Below are 21,251 nucleotides of genomic sequence, written 5' to 3' on the forward strand. Positions count from 1 at the left end.
CTTGGAAAAAACAGATAATTAGAAAGCGAAAGAGGCTTTAATTATATATTATTATTGTAAAGATTTATACACAGTTATTATATTATCCACTATTTATACGTATTAATTTTTTAAAGAATTAATAATGATAGTAGATAATACAATACAATAATAATATATAAAACTCATACCTGCAATTCTTTTACAAACCTCTTCTATTTTCAGTATTTAATTTCTTGTCTTATGACAACTTTGATTATCATTTGAGTTGACACAGTTGAAGGAATAAGTAATTCACATTTTTCATTAATCAACTACTATTTAGTAGAATAACAAAATAACATAATTGGTTAATTAAAAATGTTATTAGGTAATATAGCCCCACATGTTATACAACAGATTATATGTTTGATATTTACACTTACTGACCTTTGTGAGAGAATTCATTGCAGCTAGAGGCAGCAGACCCCATATTGTTTTAGCCCGGTTCAAGAGCACATCTTATATTCAATAATAATTTATATCACTTATGATTAGTCAGAAAAATATTTGATAATTATATTTTATTTTAAATATATTTTTCAATCAACGACAAACATGTAGATATACTAACACCATATTGCACCATTCTCTTTGATAGAAATTTGAGTACGAATTCCCATGCATTTCATATAGTATAACATGCTTTTGAATTTAACGTGACTGAGGAGGTAAAAGATTAGAAGACAGAAGAGAAAATTGGTTAAGTCACATTGCTTCTCACTCTGCACTGTCCTTTATACTTCCCTATCACAAATCAGTCGCCATTTTCTCTGATTATAATCAAGACTTCTCACTGCCAAAGAAACAGAACACAGACATAGACAACGATAAATGGGTTTTTTATATGTTCATTAATTCATAGTTTTTGGGTCCACTAAACTGTTCTTTTTCTTCATAGTTTCACTCAAACAACAACATTTTTGGGAATGTCATATTTTCATTTATTTCAAACTTCTCTTTTCATTATATAAACCCCATCAGTCTCATCTGCATGCACCTTCACTTACCCATTTATATCATATCATATCTCAACACTCCTATAACATTACCTTGTCTTCACCCTACAGTTTCATTTCAAACTTGTCACTTCTTTCTCAACATGCTTTTGGTTCTACCTGCTCAAGAATCTCTCTCAAATGGCATCAAGCATCTTCCACTATCTTGTGAGAGCAGTGCCACAAGATTCCTTGCCTTTCTTTACAGCAAATGGAGAAAAAACATGAGTTAGAGTTTTTATGGTGCTATCCTAACTGAGCTTTAGTTTACCTTTTCCCTTTTCTTAATTTTTTCTTGTTCATCCCCTTCTTCTTACTCACTCCTTCGTTTTCTATATTAACTTCATCTTTTTATGTCATTTCTTTTTCTTGACCTTGCAAGGCTTTTTTGGTCTTGTATTCTTGCTATGACCTCCTTCTCTTTCATTCCTCTCTAAAGTTTCTCTTCTCATCAAGTTAACCACTCCCATCTTGTCATTTTTTTGCTATTCCTCCTGAGCTTATACTTTAGTCTTATGATATGGTGTTCTTTTCCTTGTAACTTATGAGCAATGTGATTATATGGTTATTTATTTTATACAAGTCAATGTACAAGTCTTTTATGTTCCTAGTCTATTATGTTAAATTTATATTTCACAAGTCCAAGTTTGTTATGTATTTTTCTTTTTGTTCAATTCAGGTTCATATTTTTCCAGTTATAACTTAAACTTCAAATAACATTCCTGATGTATAAGTTGTTTAACGAGAATGAAAAGAAAAGGAATAATCTTGTCAAAAAAAGATGTAAGGAAATGATCCTTGTTAATTTGGTTTTAGTGGTAAAATGAGTTCAGTTTTAAACGCATTATGCATGACATATTCACGCGTATGCCAAAAGTTTTAACATGTTATTATTTACTTGTTTAATATGGCAATGTAACTAGTTTCAGATTAAAGTGTGAAACCGATATAATGGAATCACCTACAACTTTGTTCACATTTTTACACTTTTGAAATCTTGAAATCCGAATTATATACATGTATTAGATCCACTATTGTATATGTTTTAGTTAGTTAGAGTCCAAGACTTAACTTAATACCCAGGCTAACATAATCATTTCATTACTCACCCTAAAGTCCTAAACCATATAAGTTTTCTACTTTTTTTAATAACCCAGCAAAAAAAACTAAGTTTTTTATGTTTCAAACAAGTAAAATGATTAAAGGAAGTATATAAGTTCGATTTTTTGTTTTATGAATGGAACGGAACCATTATATATCCTTAGTTTTAATATATTTATATACTGGGCTAGTTGCACATATTTATTATTTTCCTGAAAACTGAGTTAAAGGAATAAATGCTCCTTAGGTTCTGAACTTCTGACCTCTCAACCAAACTATGATGAATTTGTGACGTGTGCATAACTTACCCAGCGGTGAAGTTTTTTGTATTTTCAGTCTAGTAGTTAAGTTACCTTGGACTAGTTATTGTGTATTACATTTTACTCATTCTTTTTTATTGATAAATGTTAGTATTTGTTGTAGACGAACTCCTAACTTTTTTTTACTCCAATATTTCTCCATAACCATCACACAACTTCATGACTCCCTTAATGACTTATTCTTTAAAGTGCACTTTGTAACACTTTGAATTTTAAAAAACCATTGAATTAAGAATGAACTTGTGTAATTTAGCTGAGTCTCCTTAAATTCATTATATAATAGAGTGCGTTGAAAAATATGGAAGAGTGTGATACTATTATTTCTATTCATTAGCAAGACTGTCACTATCAGCTTTATCACAAGGGAAAGGCATAAATTTTAATTAGAACAGTTCCATGTTTGTTTTGAAATCCACAGGCCAATGCATAGAAACATGAACTTTGTAGAAAATGTTGTGTAAAATCTGTTGCCAAAGCAGAAATGCTAGTCTCAGATGAACAATTGGATAATATTTACAAGTCAATATATATCAACAATGAATGATATTTTGGAATAATGAATGTAGCACATTGGACTTTGAGGATATTGGGTAAATGAAAAGCATAATAAAAACACCAAAAAGAAATCAGCATCCACTGCCTGTGGCAACTGATTGATTGAGTGAACAAAACCATGATGCTTTCCTCCTCTCTGTGTCGGAAGATGATCGCCTAAAACCCGGAGCAGAACTCCTAGCCAAACGGCTCCTTAAGTTCTTACTTGCACCACAAGGAACTAAGGAAGAGCTAACATCTGCTCCCAGGCAAAGGCTAGGGTTGATTCTGAATGAAGGGAACTTATGGCAGCTCATGGAGCGAAATGATCTCGAATGGGGAGTTTTGACGCCGCGCGAAGGTGGTGTTTTGCAAAACGGGGTGGTGTCTGAGGAATCCCCTAACACATCACTTGAACATGAGCAAAATGTTAGAGACAAATTTGCTGTCCTTTGAATTTCCTTAGTCAGTGGTCTTGTGTGTGGAAGCTTCACAAATGAAACTATGCTGTGGCGGCATAGAGGACAAGCAATTGAACCTGGGGGGCCGTTAACTGTAGTTGAGGTAGAGTTTGTTGAGCAAAGATACAATGCACATTGTGTGCAAAACTCGTGATCACAACCTGCATTATCACAAGTAGAAGAAACTATTAAGAATACAACCAGAAGAGAAGGGTAATGGAATGCCTCGCAGCAAAAATTGAAGAAACAGAAACTCGAACCTTCTATTTATTAAGGTTCGAGGCAAAATGGTTTTCCATATTAAGGCATTTCATTACATGCAATCATGCATTTATACAAATGAATAAAGAATAGATGATAATTTGCGAATACAAGAGATGTATACCTTCTACAGCAACCATACATTTCCTTTCCAAACAAACTACACATGGGTCTAGGCATGTTGGTGCTAATTCACTTGTCCTCCATCCACATTCTCTGTTAACAATGATGACAACAGAGTCAACTTGTATAATCAAATCAATTGGATAAAAATTTACGCCAATTTTACTCAATATTGTCAAGATGAAGCATTTGCTGTGGAATAATTTGCATGCAGTAGTGTGTCTTTTACTGAATGAACTACTTAATTACAAAAACTACACAAATTAGGTGCTTTGAACAACTTATGGTTTGGTAGAATACTTCACTTTGCACAAATGTCACTGCATGGTGTAAAGCATGAATAAGAATATTAAAGTATATATTATTGACACATAAATATGAGTAAATTTTCCAAGTTTCATCAAACTTTGTCAGTAAAAATCTCAATCTCCAACCAATGACTATTGAACAATCATGCCTATCACCAGATTCAAAGAATAACCATTTAATCCACCAGCTAGTTGATTTGAAATCAGTGCAGACTTCACAAAATCATGGAAAGAATTATGCTTATTAAAATCAATGGATGCTAATCTCTTAGAAAGAAAAAAATAATAGTTGGTTTTCCCAAGGAAGAGCATAGCATATAGCATTCAGAATTGCTGATATTAAACATGATTATAAACTGATAAGAAGAAATTGGATGAGCTGGAATAAGATGCCTTCAACAACACATACCTCGCAATTTTCACAATGCTCATAAGTGGAAGAGATAGATATGGTGAAGGAAGCACTTTTAAGTGTTCTGCTGGAGGTGCTTTTAGGATATCCTCTAGCGAGTTTTTATTCCACGAACGAGCAACCATCAACGGGGTCCATCTTCAAAACAAAAATCATATAAGGAGTTAGCCAAAATGTTAGAACCCCACCGATGGCAAACAAGTGATTGAGATGATATAAAAACTCAGGTGGCTTCCTCCAGATGCAACAAAGCATCATAATCACTAAAGTTATGACAGTTTCAATTGGTTTTTCTGACAATTACATAGCAGAGATCAAAGGATTTTTTAAAACAACAAAATCAGAAGACACTATTATCCTAGATGCATATTCTAATGAAAAAGAACAGACACTTGAAAGTCCAAGTTATGCAGATATACACAAAATTCTTATATAATGATGATGATTCAATTTAAACTTCAAAGTGATAAGCAACACAATTTGACCAAAATTTTATCAAGCTTAAGTTTCTGGCGAAAAGCCAAGTGAGCTCGATTTAAGTTGATACAAGTTAGAAGACAATGGTGCATGGAGTTGTTTGGCTCCTCTAGCAGAATATTAAATTTTCAATCAACTATTGGACCAAAATATTTAATCTTTAGCATGCCTGTTAGTATATAAGATAAATTCATAAGACATCAAAAAGTAATAGAAAGAGATTGATACATACCCATTTGCATTCTCAGCATTCAGATTGGCACCCTTGGCAATCAAAAGCTGTACCAAACAAATAATACACAAAAGGAAAAGGAAAGGAACATGTTAATGTAGAAAAATAATATATTTCAAGTTCCAAAGGTATAGTTTTCTTATAAAGGGAAATAAAAACACACTTGGCAACATTGTGCATTTCCGCCACATGCAGCATAATGGAGAGGAGTGCTCCCAGAGCCTGCAAGTAAGAACAGGCAGCAGTTATTAGAGGCAAAACTATATAAATTAACCCAAACACTTTCTTTCAGGCTATACTATAGAGTTTAAATTTAGTCTGCACAAGGAGCCAAATTCAAACAAGAATAGTTGATGGACAAAATGACAAACGGCGATTTCATTTTCTACTATAAAGTAGAAGGAAGGAACATCTAGTCTATATCTCTTTCCATCTGATTGAACTCTATAAATGTATATAGTCAACAATGACTCACTAGCATACTACTTAGTAGGTTAGGAGGAAGATAGTATGGGAAGGAAAGTGGAGTGAGATTGAAAGGTTTTTTAGTTTTCACTTCTTGGTTCGTCCTGCCGGGTAGAAGATGGAAGTGGCTGAAATGAGATGCATTTCTCTTTCAAGATTCAACCACTCCTAATTTTAGTTGTACCAAGCAAGTGTAAAATGATTTTCCTTCCAAATTTTAGTTGAACAATATTGATGACTAATCACAAATTATCATAAGCATGGAGGCACAAGGATTATGGAAACAATCAACAAACAGTAGTGGCATTAATCTACATAGATATAAATTCTGACTTTACAAACCAAATATTTGATATCACTTTATCACACTAACAAGAATTTGCCAAAGAGTTACCAATTAAATCAATTGTAGTTCCATCCTCCACAGTAACCTCAGACACTGAAGCTCCCAAGTCTAAGAGTAACTGCACAGTTTCAACATGCCCATTCAATGCTGCCATATGCAGAGCAGTGATGCCTCCATCAGCAGTTCTGTTAATTACCTCATGAAGACCACTTTGCATGCAACAATTCAAATACAAAATTATATCAGTACAACAGTTTAGAATGCATACGGCAAGAGGAATTTTGAGTGAGAGTACCTTTGATCAAATTCAATGGTCGATTCATGATCATCAGTCTGTAATACAGTCCAAAAGTTAGGGATGCTAGGTATGCAGTCTGCAAGGAGGAGGCGAATGCACCTGGTATGGCCATTCAAAGCAGCCACGTGGAGTGCGGTACCTCCATTTAGGTAATCTGCTTTATGAATCTGCAATCCAAATTAACAGCTAATCTTTTACTACTCATTCTCCACAAGAATTTTTCGGACTGTAAATAAACGGTCTTGCATGGCACCGGTAAAGGAATCAAAAGATGGAAAGTTTTCATAGGTAAACACAAGTTTTGGATTTTTCAATATATTAGAATATTAGATACACCAATTTCCAATGTAAAGTCTCTATATTTGATTCCTTGACTAATACCTTAATAACAGTAGTTAAGGTTCACCGTTAATAAAACATACAAAATTGTTTAGGAGTAAGTATCATACGTTGGCATTGAAAATAATCAGGGTCTGAACCACCTCCCAGTGACCATGTTGACAAGCTTGCATCAATGCAGTCTGTTAAACATGTAAGGTAAGTTAAAGAACTGGCTCTTCATAATGAAATATGGAGCTATTCATATCCAAAACAACAAAATTTGCAGCCTTGCACATAAATCTGATAGTTCTAAACAATGAACTATCAGAATGAGCACACGATTAAGCCGTAAACTTTCGTGAAGAAAACACTGAAACAAAATAATATGAATCACCTGACCACGATAATTCCTGAGGTTAATATCAACTCCAGACTCAAGCAAGAGATATACTATCTACATCAATCCAAAACAGAATACCTTTTTAAAACTAATAATTCAGAACATGATGATACCGAAAAAGCATGAAGATTGGAGGTGGTTGAATTGAGTACCTCATGGTGTCCATGAGCTGCAGAGTAATGCAGAGGAGAATTGCGAACTCCGAAAGTGTAATACCTTGCAAGCCGGGGATTATATTCCAATAAGGCCTTGGCTTCTTGAACATCACCATCTCTTGCTGCAGAAACTAAACGCTCACCAGATGCAGAACATCCAAAAGAATTACCCACAAGGCTCAGAAACTTCATGTCCCTCTCAAATCAACACAATCCAAATTGATTATTCACAAAATTGAAAGCAGGATTCCTTCACAACCTCACAAATTCATTCGATATGAAATCATCAATGATCAATCACAAATTCTGAAAATAAAGACTTTTTTGGAGATCTCTTTTTCTGTCAGAGGTTCATTCCTTTGACCAAATTAACAACAACTCAAAACAAACATCGGAAAGCATTTGTTGTAAAAGTCAAAGCCCAAAATCCTCGTACGGTTAGAGACAGAAACCTTCAAACCTGTGCAACCATTGAAATTGCCAACACTCAAAAACTTCACATTTAAATATTATTACTACTAAAAATCAATTCTTTTTAACATATGAACACAATACCTGCGAATTTCGAGAAACCCAAAAAAGATACATAACTAATTATTAAAAAATAAACACTATTTATTCTACTTGTGAATAATTTCTAATATAATGTAATGAATGAACCTGACACCAATTTCTTACATTTGCACAATCTACACCATATTATCAACACAATCCACAAACCCACCTCAAAAGTTTCTCTCTTAATACACAGATAGAGATATCAATGTGCAAATTCTTGTTCTTTTCAGCTAAAAATGTATCCTTTTTGGTGTATATAGGAGAAGATTAAAAAATGAATCTTCTCAATGACCCAAAGGGATGAAAAATTATTTGATAACAAAAATGATTGATGAGGGAGAAAGATATTTAGCTTAAAGTGGCAAATAGTTAAAAATAAATAAAATATACAAAAGGGGTGACAAATGTTGTTATAAAATTATGAAATGAGTACATTGAAGGATGAAACAAAAAGGGAAAATGACATGTCAGCATGATTGGGTATTATTAGAGAGTCAACTCGGTAGTTGTATTGTTCCTTTCTTTATACCCTCTCTTTACTTACGACAAACAAGGAGGGCTACCAATTTAGATCTCTCTCACTCCTTTATTTAATATATTGATATGTATAAATCTTTACGGTATATTTGATATCATTTACATGGTTATTATATTTGATGACCCATTATGCTCATGCATAATTTCATAAATATATATATATATAGAATGTATATGAAACTAATTTTGAGCTTTGAAGTTATTAAGTATATGAATGAATTTAGTTGGTTAGATAAATAAATATAGAGGAGTTGTAAAGGACCCTTGAAAACGTGAAAACACCCAACATAATAAAAAGGCCTTGGGTCCTTTCAATCGTTTTCGCCCCTAATAAAGATCATGCCATGAAACACGAAGCAAAAGGCTGTCCTCAATAAAGTGGTGAAATAGCACCAATTTTATGCATGAATGAGGCCACCTAAGATAATGTTGTAGTAATAATAATACAAAAAGAAACAATTCTATTTAATATTAAAAAGATTTGCCAACAATGAAAAATACTTTATCTCCTCTATCATTCCCACTGAATTTAATTTTTTTAAGTTTCTTGAATCTGTCATGTTTTCTAAAATGACAACTAAATAACCCTCCCATGTTATTTCATTTAATTCGAGTCAGCACCCTCATTGTTTATCTTGTAGAATACTTTTTTATAAACGAAAAGAATCAAAAGCTAGGCCCCTACTGAAACAGAAGAAATAATATCAGAAAGGAATTTTATGTTTGAAAATAACCACTTATGATAAGAAGAAAAGAAGAAAAATAATAATATTCATTTTGGGCACCTGAATACATTGAAAATTTTAGAATACACATAACACAAACTTCAGATTGCATTTACATGTCCTTATCTTCTTTACTTCATCATACTTGACTCATTAAATAAACGCAACATTCAGCATCTTGCCCTATGCTATTGTTATTAATATTTTCTAGGAATCATTTGAATGTGATCATTTGTTCTCGTTCATATTCTGTTTTGTGTATCAAGTTAATTAGAAATCAAATTTTAATTAAAAAGAAAAATCATAAAAAAAATTAATTTTTTAATATTATTTTATAAAATTTAATTGGCTGGAAGTATAAATAAATGACATGACTTTTATCTTTCTTTTGTTCACGATCAGGGCTTCCATTTGTGGAGAGAATAATATATGCTAACTTCTTTTCGATGCTTCTTAATTTGTTCAATTGTTTTCCATTTTATGGAACATTACAGGATCTTCTTCAAGCTGTGACCGTTTTATTTATGGTTAGATTCTCCAACTTTTGGTTTGTTATTTTATTTATGGGGTTTTACCACTTATTTTATACTTTTTATTTGTTTATATTTTTCACTTTTATTAGTAGTGATTAAGTTAGAAACACTCTTTTGTTCTCATTATATTTTATAATGCCTTTTTTTAAGCAATCCTGATTTTTTATTCTGTTAGGAAAAGTTTACCAAGTTAAAAATTTAATTTGATATATTATTTTGGCATTGGTTGCTTGTATGTATTTAGTTCTTGATTAGTCTCCTCACATACTAGGTTTCACTATTCTAAGTCCAGTATGAGAAAGGAGTCTAATTCCAAACAGTCCTAATGATTTTTTATTAGTTCCCTTATATGCTAGCATTTCCCAACACAAACTAAAGTTATAAAATGATTATTAAGAAAAAAGAGGATTTCCATTTCCAAATCAAACCAAATGCATTGGAGTATTATTTTCTTATGAGGTTCATTAAAAATAATTAATAATGTTTTCTAAAACAATAAATACTATATGAAATGGTAAACAAATTAAGGTAAATGCCTAGTTATATAGAGGAGCATTCTCTCCATTACTATATATGAAAACAAATTAATATATTGGTAAGATTTAATTAATTATGTTCATGTTCATACATCTTCGTGCAAGTCTTTATCTCCCTCGTGATCTTTACAGCACCAGATATTCTTAATCTGCAATCTCTGTGTTCCTTCTTTCACTTGATAAAAATAAAGTTGCAGCCTTTGGTAAGTTCTCATTCTCTTTGACCATCAACTACAACATGACCAAAAGCTTTTTACATGATAAAGGTGATGTCTTTTTGCTTCAATCAGAACAAGCATCTTATTTTATGTCTCAGTCAAACCCACCTTCCCCATCAAATATTCAATCTAATACTTTCATTTTTAATGATAAGGTTCTAAAGGTTAGTCCAAGTATACTACTCATTATTATAATTCTAGCCATTGTTTTCTTCATTTCTGGTTTGCTTAACCTCCTTGTTAGATTCCTATGTAGAGCTCAACATAGAGACCCTCATGATTTAGATAATGTTACTGCACTTCAAGGCCAATTGCAGCAACTTTTCCATCTCCATGATGCTGGGGTTGACCAGTCTTTTATTGATACCCTCCCTGTGTTTAATTACAAAGCCATTATAGGATTAGAGGACCCTTTTGATTGTGCTGTTTGTTTGTGTGAATTTGAGCCTGAAGATAAGCTTAGATTGTTACCAAAGTGTAGCCATGCTTTTCACATGGAGTGTATTGATACATGGCTTATGTCACACTCTACTTGTCCTCTTTGTAGAGCTTGCTTGATCCCTGAGTTTTCCTCAAACAATACATGTCCCCCTTTTGTTTTTGTTCTAGAATCTGGGAGTGAGAGTTCTAGGGAGATTTGTCTTGAAAGAGAGGGTACTACTACTGCTTCTGTTGTTGGAAGAACTAGTTCAGTTATAACAGCAAATTCATGTTTTGGTGGTAGTGAATTTGGATCTACCAGAACTGATTTAACAAGGAAATCAGGTGATTTGATTTCAAATGAGAATCCTATTCCTGATTCAACTTTAGAGGGGTATGTTATGGAAAAAGTGGTGACTGTGAAGCTGGGAAAGTTTAGGAATGTGGATGGTGATGTTGTTGATTGTGGTGAAGGAAGTAGTAGCACCAATAATATAGATGATAGAAGGTGTTTTTCAATGGGGTCATTTTCTTATGTTATGGATGAGAGTTCTTCACTTCAGGTACCTATAAGAACCTCAATCAAGAAGCAATCAAGTGAGAAGAAGTGTGTGTTGCCTTTGATACCAGGACCCAGGCTTGCAATGTCTGAATGTGACTTTGAATCAAAAAGAGATTTCAAATTTGCAGTCTCTGATGATGCAAGTGCTACATCTATTGGAAAGAGCAGAAAAGAGAGTTTTTCTGTATCAAAGATTTGGCTGAGAGGAAACAAGGAGAAGCCTAATGCTGCGGCTGCGGCTGATTCGTCGAGAAGGGCTGTTTCGCTCCGGTACCCAGCTGCAGTCAGTGATGATTTGAAGGCCAAGAATGGAAAATTTGACACAAGGAGTACTATTTCTGAGATGGATATTGGAAAATGGGAGAATGGAGGAAATGAGTTTGGGTATGATGAGGAAAATCAGAGTTGCCTATAGTATTGATTCTCAAGCTAGAGCAACTTCTTTTGCTAGAAGGACTTTGCTTTGGCTCACTGGAAGACAGAATAAGGTTGTTCATTCATCTTCTGCTTCCAATGTCTAGTTTCTCCTTATTGCAACCATTTTTTCCTTTGATTATATAATTCTGGAATATTGATTTGTTATGTTAAAGGTAGAATATTGGTGGTAGAAAGATGCAAGAGAGAAAAGGTGAAATGAGTTGTGGGATCTTAAAGAGATTGTTTTGTTTTTCTCTTCATGATTTCCCTGTTCAATGGTCACATAGTTCTTCAGGCATTCAGATTTCAGCTTTCACTTGATAATAGTACAATCATGCAATATTTGTAAAATACTTTTTATAAATTATAATCTTAGTACTGGTAACTGTATTCTTGTAACTTGACAAACCCTTCAAATTTGAATTGTTTTTGGATGTGCAATTGAAAGTGAAACATAAAAATAAAAAATTTAACATGGGTTTATTTTTGTACTTGGTGCCATCATTGAACATCTTTTATGTGAGTTTGTCTTCCCTTTCTAAGTTGATTCCATTTATTCTTTTTTTTTAGTACTATCAAATATATCTCATCATCTTATATATAAAGAACTAATATCTTTCAGAGTATATCAAATATATCTCATCACTTATGTATAAGAAACTAATACCTTTCAGGGTATGTGGTTGACCCTTCCAACAAGTGTCTCCCAGAAATAGAACTCATGGCCTTATGGTTATCCTTGGAATCTAGTGAAGTATTACACTACTAAACCAACACATTGTTGGTGAGTGTATCTAATCCTGATTAAGTAAAATGTGTGAATTCATACTTATCAACTTCAAACAAAATCTCATTTCACATGAATTTTATGAGAAGAAAGTGACCCGGAGGAAATGTGAACTTGTAATAAAGCCATGAATACAAGTGACAAGTGCACAATGTTCAAATTTTACTAAATGTGTAAACTACTAGTCCATGAATCATATTTGTGACTTTAACTACTATAATAGTCCACTGGTTGGTCCTTCACTTTTAATCAATGTTGTCTTGAATGAGAAAGCTCAGCAGAAATTGATGGGCAAGGGAGTTTTTATTGCATGCATGTCTTTGTATTTAATAGAAGCAAGCAATATTCAAAAAAGCTTGTGAAAAGAGGAAGTAACCAATGACTAGGCTAACACATTGATGAGTGATGTTAATAGGATCACGTGAACGGTTGGATGTTGATGTCAGCTCTAATTTCTGCACCTAACCCTTCACCACGTAACACAGATAGATATTATCTATCTCAAACGGTATCTCACTCAATGTTCCAAGTTTTTTATTACTTTTTAAAAATTTCTTTTATCCATGACACTATTGAGGACAAGTGATTCTCATATCCATGTAACACCCTCTTCAATAAATAACAATAATGTGCATTTTTTGTATACTTATATTGTACCATTCAAACATATGATAGTCCTTTATTGATTTTTTGGATGGCGATCCCTGTAAAAAAAAACATCACTTGTTAACTTTGTGTGATTCTTCTTGTTCTTACTTACACTCTGATTGAATGTACTTTGATAATTGACTGGTACTTTAAATTTGTGGAACACAAATATTGAAGAGTATAAAAAATTTGCTTTATGCCATTCATATGAAGCATAAATTTCAAATGGCAAAAATCAAATGAATCCACAACTATGTCTATTCCATTCGACCAGGACATAAATTAGTTACATAGCCTCGACAAGACGTTGTACTGTTTTATACAATCAAAATGGTAGTATTAAAGAAAATCACTACGCATGCTATATTTTGGGCATCTAGAGTTATTATAGGTATACATATATATTTTTGCCGTTAGAACTTACAAATTTTACATATTTGCTTATTTAGTATTATCCATTTATTTGAGGACATTTCTATTGAGCAAAACAGATCACAAACATATGTGAGAAATGAAAGACATTAAGAGATTATTTAGGATTAATGCAAAAATTCATTTCCAATTAAATTATTTTTAAAATGATTTTTAGATGTTAAAAACTTAGTATTCTATGATCCTTGGACAACCTAGCTTATTTTTCATTCCAAGTTATTTTTATTGGAGTCTCACATTCAAAAATGGGTTCTTATATTTATTTATATGTAGAGTAAAATTATATTGCATTTCAAAAAAAATTATATTGCATTTAATGTAAAAACATCTTAACAAAACATAAATCTCATGATCATTCTAAAACGATGTCGCATACAAACTTTGATAGAGTGAAGCTTAACCTCATGAATCTACCTTTCCCTGAAACGACGTCGCTGATTTAGCAGAGATGGGTGAAGGAGAAGGTGAAATGGCGAAGGTGAGAACAAAACCAATCGTGCGATTGGGGATTTTTCTCATCTCTCATAGTTCCTTTTTCAGGTCACTCTCTCTTCATTTCCTTTCAATTATTACAATTACTGAATAACTGTTTTGGATTTTGATAAACTAACTTTTTCTTCTTCTTCTTCTTCAATTTGCAGTGTGATTTGTTTGATAGCAGCGGTTGTTGCTCTTCTTCTTCTCCCAGTTCTGGCCAAGAACACCTACATTTCCGAAAATGCCCTCATGCCAGGTCAACTCACCCTCACTCTCACTGGTTTCACTTGTTTCTCATTTCATTACTATTCCTGCACAAACACAATAACTTTTTAGTCTCTTACACCCTTGCTTGTCCAAAATGGTAAATTACCTATTTCACTAAGGAGATTACAAGCCTATGCTTTACATTAACTTAGTCTCAAAATTTAATATTTAGATTGAGTTACTTCTATGTTTATATATAGAATTTGTCAAGCTAGTTTTACATTTTTAGTATTATTTTATAAAACTCCAAAATAAAGTAAGTGTTTAACTAAAAGTTATATAATTGTTGGGACAAATATTGAGTTGTTTTTATAATCTATAACCTTTATTTGTTTTGTTATGAAGTTACAATGATGAATTTATTTTTATATATGTGATTAACCTATGTTTAGGTACTAGTATATATATTTTGAAATAATATTTTTGATACATGTGCACGAATCGAGCTTTTGTTTTGAATTCTCTACACCTCTATGAATTTACTTGAGCTCTCGAATATGAAACTACTGTTATTCATTATTGTGCAGGTTCTGCAAACAACATGCTGTCTACTCAAGATGCCTCTGAAGCAAATAAATTGGTCAATGACTTAACTCATTTGGGTTTGAGATCACCCATGTAATTTCCTTCTTCTCAAATCTCTTCCTTCACCTGCAGTTTCAATTATTTATATTATATGTTGTTACTTTCTTTTGTGGTGTGCCTTGCTATGAAGAATAAAAAAGATGGCCTATTGCATGAGGCTTCATCTAGTGGGGTCTGGGAGGATAGATGTACGTGACATTAACCTCGTAAGTGAATATGTTGTTTCCAGGATTTGAAACCATGTTGGTATGACCTCCAGGCGACGAGGCAAGAAGCCTTACCGTTGCGCCGAGGCTCTCCCACTTTTTGCCTTGCTATTAAACATAAACTCTTCAAATAAGTTGTCGCGTTTAGGTATCTGCATCAAACATTTCGCTGACACTTAATTGTATTTTATAACTTGTTTCCAAAAAAAGTTGTATTTTATAACTTATTTACATTATGAATTTTCATACTATTACAGATGTGAATGTCAAAATAATTAGATAAATGTTCGTGTTCTATAACTTCTATTATGCTTACTATGGCTCATGCTAACTTTTAAAATTTTCCTCTTTTAATTTAAATATGTGCTTTTATGTTATTCTTATATCTATGATATCCTCACGGAAAATCGGTGCTTTTTAGCTGCCTTGGTCTTCTTCTCCCGGGCTTCTTTGCAACGCCTGTATTTTTTCAAGAAAAAATAATCCCTCAGCTGATAGGTAGCATTATGTGTTATCTTTTTTATTCTCCCACTCCCTGTTATTGCCCCCTCCTTCAATGTTGTTAATGGTAGCAGTTAGTGAACTTCTGGATCCTAAGTCCTCTACCGGTTATGCCCTAATATAAAAAAGATACAACATTACATGAAAAAGAAATAAAAGATTCACTCAGTTTTTCAATGCAGTGAAAGTCAAAAGATTGTTGGGCAGTATATGTCAGGCTTGGATGCTGAAGTCACGTATCACAAGTTCTATCCTCAATTAAATCGGTTCCATCCCTTGCACTTTTTTACCAGTCCTGATTCAGGCATAAGTTCAAAAACATTGAATTGTTCATCACCTGCAATCAACACGGTTGGAATTATTAGAGCGCCACGTGGGGATGGCAAGGAAACTATTGTCTTGGTAACGCCTTACAATCCAGTGAAAAACGATGTGGGGGAGGCTCTGTCTTTGGGAATTGCATACTCGGTATTCTCTTTGCTTTCACGGGTTACTTGGCTGGCAAAGGATATTGTATGGCTTGTGGCTGATTCACGATATGGAGAATATTCTGCAGTGGATGCTTGGCTAACAGAATATCACAACCCTGTTTATGGAGTCGACATGGTTGATAGTGAAACATGTAATAAGAGCAATACTACTCTTGAAGCTTTATGTTAATAAGAAATTTTACAGTGGTTTTAGACGAGCAGGGACTATGGCTGCAGCCTTAGTGATTAAAGTTGCAGAGGATGGTAACCATATTGAAGACAGTCTTAATATATATGCTGAGGCATCCAATGGGCAGATGCCAAACCTTGACCTTATCAACATCGTAAATTATCTAGCAGTGCACAAACAAGGTTTAAGGATAAAAGTAAAGAAGATATGGTCTCTACTTGGCTTGAGGTGGCTTAATACCTTGGGTGTTATATTTGAATCAGTTGGACAAATTGCTAGAAGCTTAAATCCTCAGTGGAAATTTGGTATTCCTGCTAGTGAATATGTCGAGGGCACTGCTACATTGGCAAGTTCATTGTATTACCAGGTGCTTCACTTTTACCCGTCTAAAACTTGTGTGTCGTATAATATACCCCATGGCCTCATTATGAATATTCTTTATCCGTGTTGCTCAGGGTTTGGGTGTTCCTACTGGTCCTCATGGTGCCTTTCGTGATTATCAAGTTGATGCAATTACTCTGGAAATTTCACCAAAAGTTTCGCTTACTAAAAGTATCAGGCGCAATGATTTCATTCTCCGTGGTGGAAGGTATGTGTAGTAATATAAGATTTAAGGATTCAAGAAAAGGTAATTTTACTTCTGCAAAACTAAAATCTTCAGTTCTCAACCGTTTAACATCACCATTTCCTCATTAAAAAACTGTTAGATAAATAAACTGTTACTGTGAAGAAACTCCAGAACAGAACTTTCATAAATTGTTAGATAAGAAAAATCTTTCAAATAGGTAATTTAATTAGGTGGTATCATTTTTGTTTCTTTTAGTCGTTGTGGGAGTTGTGCTTGTGTTGAGAACTGCGAATCTCAGAAACATGCAGTTCTTTTCATTTTTCATAGAATGTTATTGAGATTTAACATTTTATAAACTTGTGTTTTACTACTTATGAACTTCAATTTAAAGCACATATTAGTCAGAAGATCCTTCTCTCTTTATTTGATCACTTTAGACAAAGTGTTTCGTACTTGTTTCAGGTTGATTGAAGGAGTTGTACTCTCAATAAACAACTTTCTCGAGAAGTTTCATCAGTCATTCTTTTTGTACCTCTTAACATCGCCTAGTAAGTTTGTGTCAATTGGAGTTTACATGATTCCATTTGCATTACTCGTTGCGCCACTTCCACTAGTTGCAGCATCTCTCCACGCTGATACTAGTAAATCAACAACTCCTCAAACCACTGGAGTTGATGTCAGCCGCAAATCTTGGAAATGGCTGAACTCAGCCCAAAAGGTTTTCGTCATTCATTTATGGGGCATTGTTGTCACATTGCTTCCCATATTTCCGATGTCAAATACCATATTCCACTCCCACAACCAACTTTACACTGTGGGGTTTCCTATCAGCTTTTAGCCTCTTAATTTTGTACTTGATACTGGGTTCTCCGGTTTTTGAAGCTTCCACATCTCAACCTCAGAAAAGAGAATGGGTCAGCTTAAAATCAGTAACTATAACAGCCGCTTTTATGGGTTTGTCTCTCATGTCAGTCATCAACTTCGCTACAGCACAAATCAGTGCTTTATTTATCGTCCCGATTTGTCTCATGGCTCGACCGTTGAAGCTTGATGCCCTAGCTAGGAGCCTGGGAACTTTACTTAGGGCCAGTTTTAACCTTGTTTTAGGTTTTATTGCATTTCCTCCTGTTGCATATGTTTTATTGAAAGTGGCATTTGATGATGTTGATGGTTTTAATGCTGGTGAGTATTGGAACTGGTTGGAATCTCTTTGGACATGGAACAGTGCTACTTACCTCTATGTAGGCATTGTTCACTTACCTTGCTGGGCACTGTGTATTCACATTTTATTCCATCCTTGTTGACTTTGTACCATTAGTTAGTTGGGACAAGCAATTTATTATCTTGATGTTTATGCTTTCATCTTTATAATGCATATCATTTTTCTCTTCCAGTAGTTCTTCAAAGTTTTCTTAGAAATCACAACATTGAGTTCAACGATCTCAATCATCCTTTTACTGTCTTAATCCTTCAAACTAATAGCTTAGAATGCAAATTTAACTGTATAAAGATGCATTTTTTAATCTCAGTGCTGAAAGTTTCTGCTTAGTGATCCTTAAATAGTTAATTGAAGCAAAATGGGATCATATTCCTAGCTGACATGCCTCATTCAGTTGTTCAACTTAATCTTTTATTTTCCAACCATTGGGAATTTTGATCAGAACAAACCAACCTCTAGTCTTTAAAGATACGTTAACCTCTAGTCACTGATTACTTACCTGAAGACTTACCTTCTTCAACCAAAAAAGAAAGATTTGTGTGAAAGATTAAGTCATCACTTTTCAGTATATTAAACATGTTATTTTTCTATAAAAACTAGTCCCTTTAAATTTTATACCAGCTAACATTTACTTTGTTAAAATGCATTTCGGATGCATGGGTTGTTTGCCATTTTCTGAGCACCACTTACTCACTTAAAAAAGAAATGAGAGTGATTTTAAATGTGAACGTGGTATAAATCTTTTTTACAATACACCAAAATATATCATTGAGAGGGGAGATTGTGGGATTTGAGAGTGAATGTGAGGGCGAAATGAAAGTGTAATTTGGAGAGTGAAAGTGAAAGATAGTGTGAATGCTTATACCTTAGTAATTTAGAATTTTTCCTGATTTTATATCTTATGCATTCATTACATATTTATTATATTCTTGGTCAGGCTATCAAATATGTGAAAGAAGTAATATCTCAAGTTCAAAAGTTGAATTCCTGAGAACAACACTTATTAGAATGGACAACTACGAATTTTAAAAGAGATTAATTTCTTATCCAAAAAAATGAGGAGATAAAATAAGTCTATAATTCATAATACTAATAATAAAATGACATATTAATAATTTACTGATCATTAATAAGAAAGTATTTGATCATAACACATCATTTCTATGCATGGTAAATAAACTATTTCTTATATGAAAAATATATGTTTTAGTTTAGAAAAATGATAAGAAAAATGATATATCATCCTGTATCATTTTATTTATTAATCATTTACTTTACAAATAATATATATAGTTAGTATTTAATTTATGTTCCTGATTCTGAAAGTACACAAATGTGGCTAATAAATAAATATTGTGGTGATATAATAAAATATTTGTGGAGATAACATATTATATTAGAAATGTGGTACATAAATATCTATTGTATTAAATGAAAGGAAACCCAATAGAAAGGAAAAAGGAGGGTCCAGAATAACATTGTACCGCCCCCAGATTTAGAAATTAAAATTGAGATATGCACACACCTTTTTTTAGTTCCATTCCCTATTTCTCAGCCACATTCATCAATCATCATCACCATCTCTTGAATCAAAATTTCAAAATCTTATTTTATCATTCACCAAACCCTAATTAATCCCAATTCAATTCAATTCAATCATGCCTCCTCCTTCTTCCATTCATGGCGATCCTCATTCCAAACCAAACTCCAACCTTCTCTCCCTTTTCCTCAAACCAATCATCATGCTCCTCCTCACCTCCCTCTTCTTCCTCTTCATCGGTTTCGCCGCCTTCCTCCTCCTCCACGTCTTCCTCCTCGGCGGCGCCCTCCACCGCCTCCGCCATAACCCCACCCGCAACCTCAACAGCCTCCCGCGCTTCCGCGTCTCCAGGGGATCCGAACCCGCTCCCGAATCCCGTTGCGTTGTCTGCCTCGACGGATTTCGCAACGGCCAGTGGTGCCGGAAGCTCGCCGGTTGCGGCCACGTCTTTCACCGCCGATGCGTTGACACGTGGCTGGTTAAAGTCGCTGCTTGCCCTACTTGCCGTACACCTGTTCGATTCAATGCTGATGCGGATGCTCCAGTTCGGGATGATAGGCTATTTTGGAATTGCACCAATAACACTAACGCTATCACCATGTTATTATAGTTTGTGTAAGTTTAACTTTTTGTGATTTTTCCTTTTATGGAAACTATGTAACATTCAGTCTTTTTCTTTCTTTATCTAATTACTCAATAATATATATATATAGATATAGTATCTCATATGAATGGCTCAATTGCAATAATGTTTTTTTCCATTCTTTTACCCTTTGGGTTTGGTTCGATGTTAGAGTGATAGTTTAAGTTTGAAGTTAGGAACTGTGGACTAGAAAGCATGGATAGATTCAAGATACATATCAGATTCAAATAGTTGATATAGCAAATCATAAAAGTAATTGAAAGATATAGGGTAAAAGGTATATGAAGGTATCCCTAGGTAGTCAATCCCGGATAGCTGCCGACGAGATAGCGGGACAACCGCTACAACTATGGAAAAAATATATATAAGGAGTTTATAGCCTACATATGTAAATACTAAAATAGATCATATTAAAGACACGTTCCTAATTAATAATCACGATAAGAGTATTAAAGGTTCTAGAGTTGGATGCCATAACAGAATTGTATCTCACAAAATTGAACCACACGAAGATGATGTCAATTGGGTTCAATCAACTTTGTTAAGAGAATCGATAAAGAGATGATGGGGCAAACGATCAGGGACCAAAATTTTTTTTTTTAAGAAAAGATGGAGAATGTTCGTGAATTAGGAAGTCTTGCAATTTTGTTGTATGCTGATGAAGAACATGAAAGCAATTGAACATGTGAACTGGAATTAGGAAGAAGAAAGGTATAACCAATTAAAAATCACATGGCCTAGGGAAATCAATGTGTTAAGTAGAAGGGAAAGAATGGGAGGTTAAATTACCTAAAACCCTAGTGAAAAAACCAGCACCTATTAAAAAGAGGAGCAAAAAATACTTTTCTTCTACAAAATTAGGGTTCCACTCGCAATAAAACATGTAGCGGGTCATGACCCGCTATTTGCCCTGCGATTTTGTCGCTATTTGACCTGCTACAGGCGCTACGACCATCTGTACCGCTATCCACTATGGTGTTGC

At 33.8% G+C, this 21,251-nt stretch overlaps 3 protein-coding genes and 1 pseudogene across 6 annotated transcripts; 3 read left to right on the forward strand and 1 right to left on the reverse strand.

Moving 5' to 3' along the window:
* On the reverse strand, positions 2,859 to 8,217 carry LOC109355289 (E3 ubiquitin-protein ligase XBAT32-like). 4 transcript variants are annotated; one of them, XM_019598390.1, is made up of 11 exons: positions 7,909 to 8,217; positions 7,228 to 7,453; positions 7,070 to 7,129; positions 6,804 to 6,875; positions 6,352 to 6,521; positions 6,105 to 6,265; positions 5,409 to 5,467; positions 5,246 to 5,292; positions 4,534 to 4,674; positions 3,818 to 3,909; positions 2,859 to 3,593 (listed from the first exon to the last, which is right to left on the reverse strand). In XM_019598390.1, the coding sequence occupies exons 2-11, from the start codon at positions 7,420 to 7,422 to the stop codon at positions 3,064 to 3,066; spliced, it is 1,527 nt and encodes a 508-aa protein (XP_019453935.1). In that variant the 5' UTR covers positions 7,423 to 7,453; positions 7,909 to 8,217; the 3' UTR covers positions 2,859 to 3,063. The 4 variants fall into 4 exon arrangements, with proteins under 4 accessions (XP_019453935.1, XP_019453918.1, XP_019453926.1 ...); XM_019598373.1 differs by having other exon boundaries at positions 7,228 to 7,690; positions 7,955 to 8,216; XM_019598381.1 differs by having other exon boundaries at positions 7,228 to 7,785; positions 7,955 to 8,216.
* On the forward strand, positions 10,237 to 12,045 carry LOC109355325 (annotated as a pseudogene).
* Positions 13,951 to 18,221, forward strand: LOC109355319 (glycosylphosphatidylinositol anchor attachment 1 protein-like). Its single transcript, XM_019598415.1, is given in 8 exon segments — positions 13,951 to 14,143; positions 14,245 to 14,336; positions 14,875 to 14,965; positions 15,822 to 16,286; positions 16,288 to 16,666; positions 16,755 to 16,888; positions 17,330 to 17,627; positions 17,629 to 18,221. Coding segments are annotated over 8 exon segments (2,094 nt in total). The 5' UTR covers positions 13,951 to 14,051; the 3' UTR covers positions 18,172 to 18,221.
* Positions 19,542 to 20,354, forward strand: LOC109355333 (RING-H2 finger protein ATL56-like). The gene has a single exon (XM_019598439.1). It carries the CDS (start codon positions 19,745 to 19,747, stop codon positions 20,234 to 20,236), a length of 492 nt encoding a protein of 163 aa, XP_019453984.1. The 5' UTR covers positions 19,542 to 19,744; the 3' UTR covers positions 20,237 to 20,354.

Source organism: Lupinus angustifolius, chromosome LG01 (assembly GCF_001865875.1).
Source record: "Lupinus angustifolius cultivar Tanjil chromosome LG01, LupAngTanjil_v1.0, whole genome shotgun sequence".
Lineage (NCBI taxonomy): Eukaryota > Viridiplantae > Streptophyta > Magnoliopsida > Fabales > Fabaceae > Lupinus > Lupinus angustifolius.

Bases quoted from the DNA above. Each gene is read 5' to 3' on its own strand.
- LOC109355289 (XM_019598390.1), bottom strand. From the start codon at position 7,422: ATGAAGTTTCTGAGCCTTGTGGGTAATTCTTTTGGATGTTCTGCATCT. The intron at 7,130-7,227 runs GTACTCAATTCA...GGATTGATGTAG, and splicing joins CAGCTCATGGACACCATGAG to ATAGTATATCTCTTGCTTGA. The intron at 6,876-7,069 runs GTGATTCATATT...CATGTTTAACAG, and splicing joins TCAGGAATTATCGTGGTCAG to ACTGCATTGATGCAAGCTTG.
- LOC109355333 (XM_019598439.1), top strand. From the start codon at position 19,745: ATGCCTCCTCCTTCTTCCATTCATGGCGATCCTCATTCCAAACCAAAC.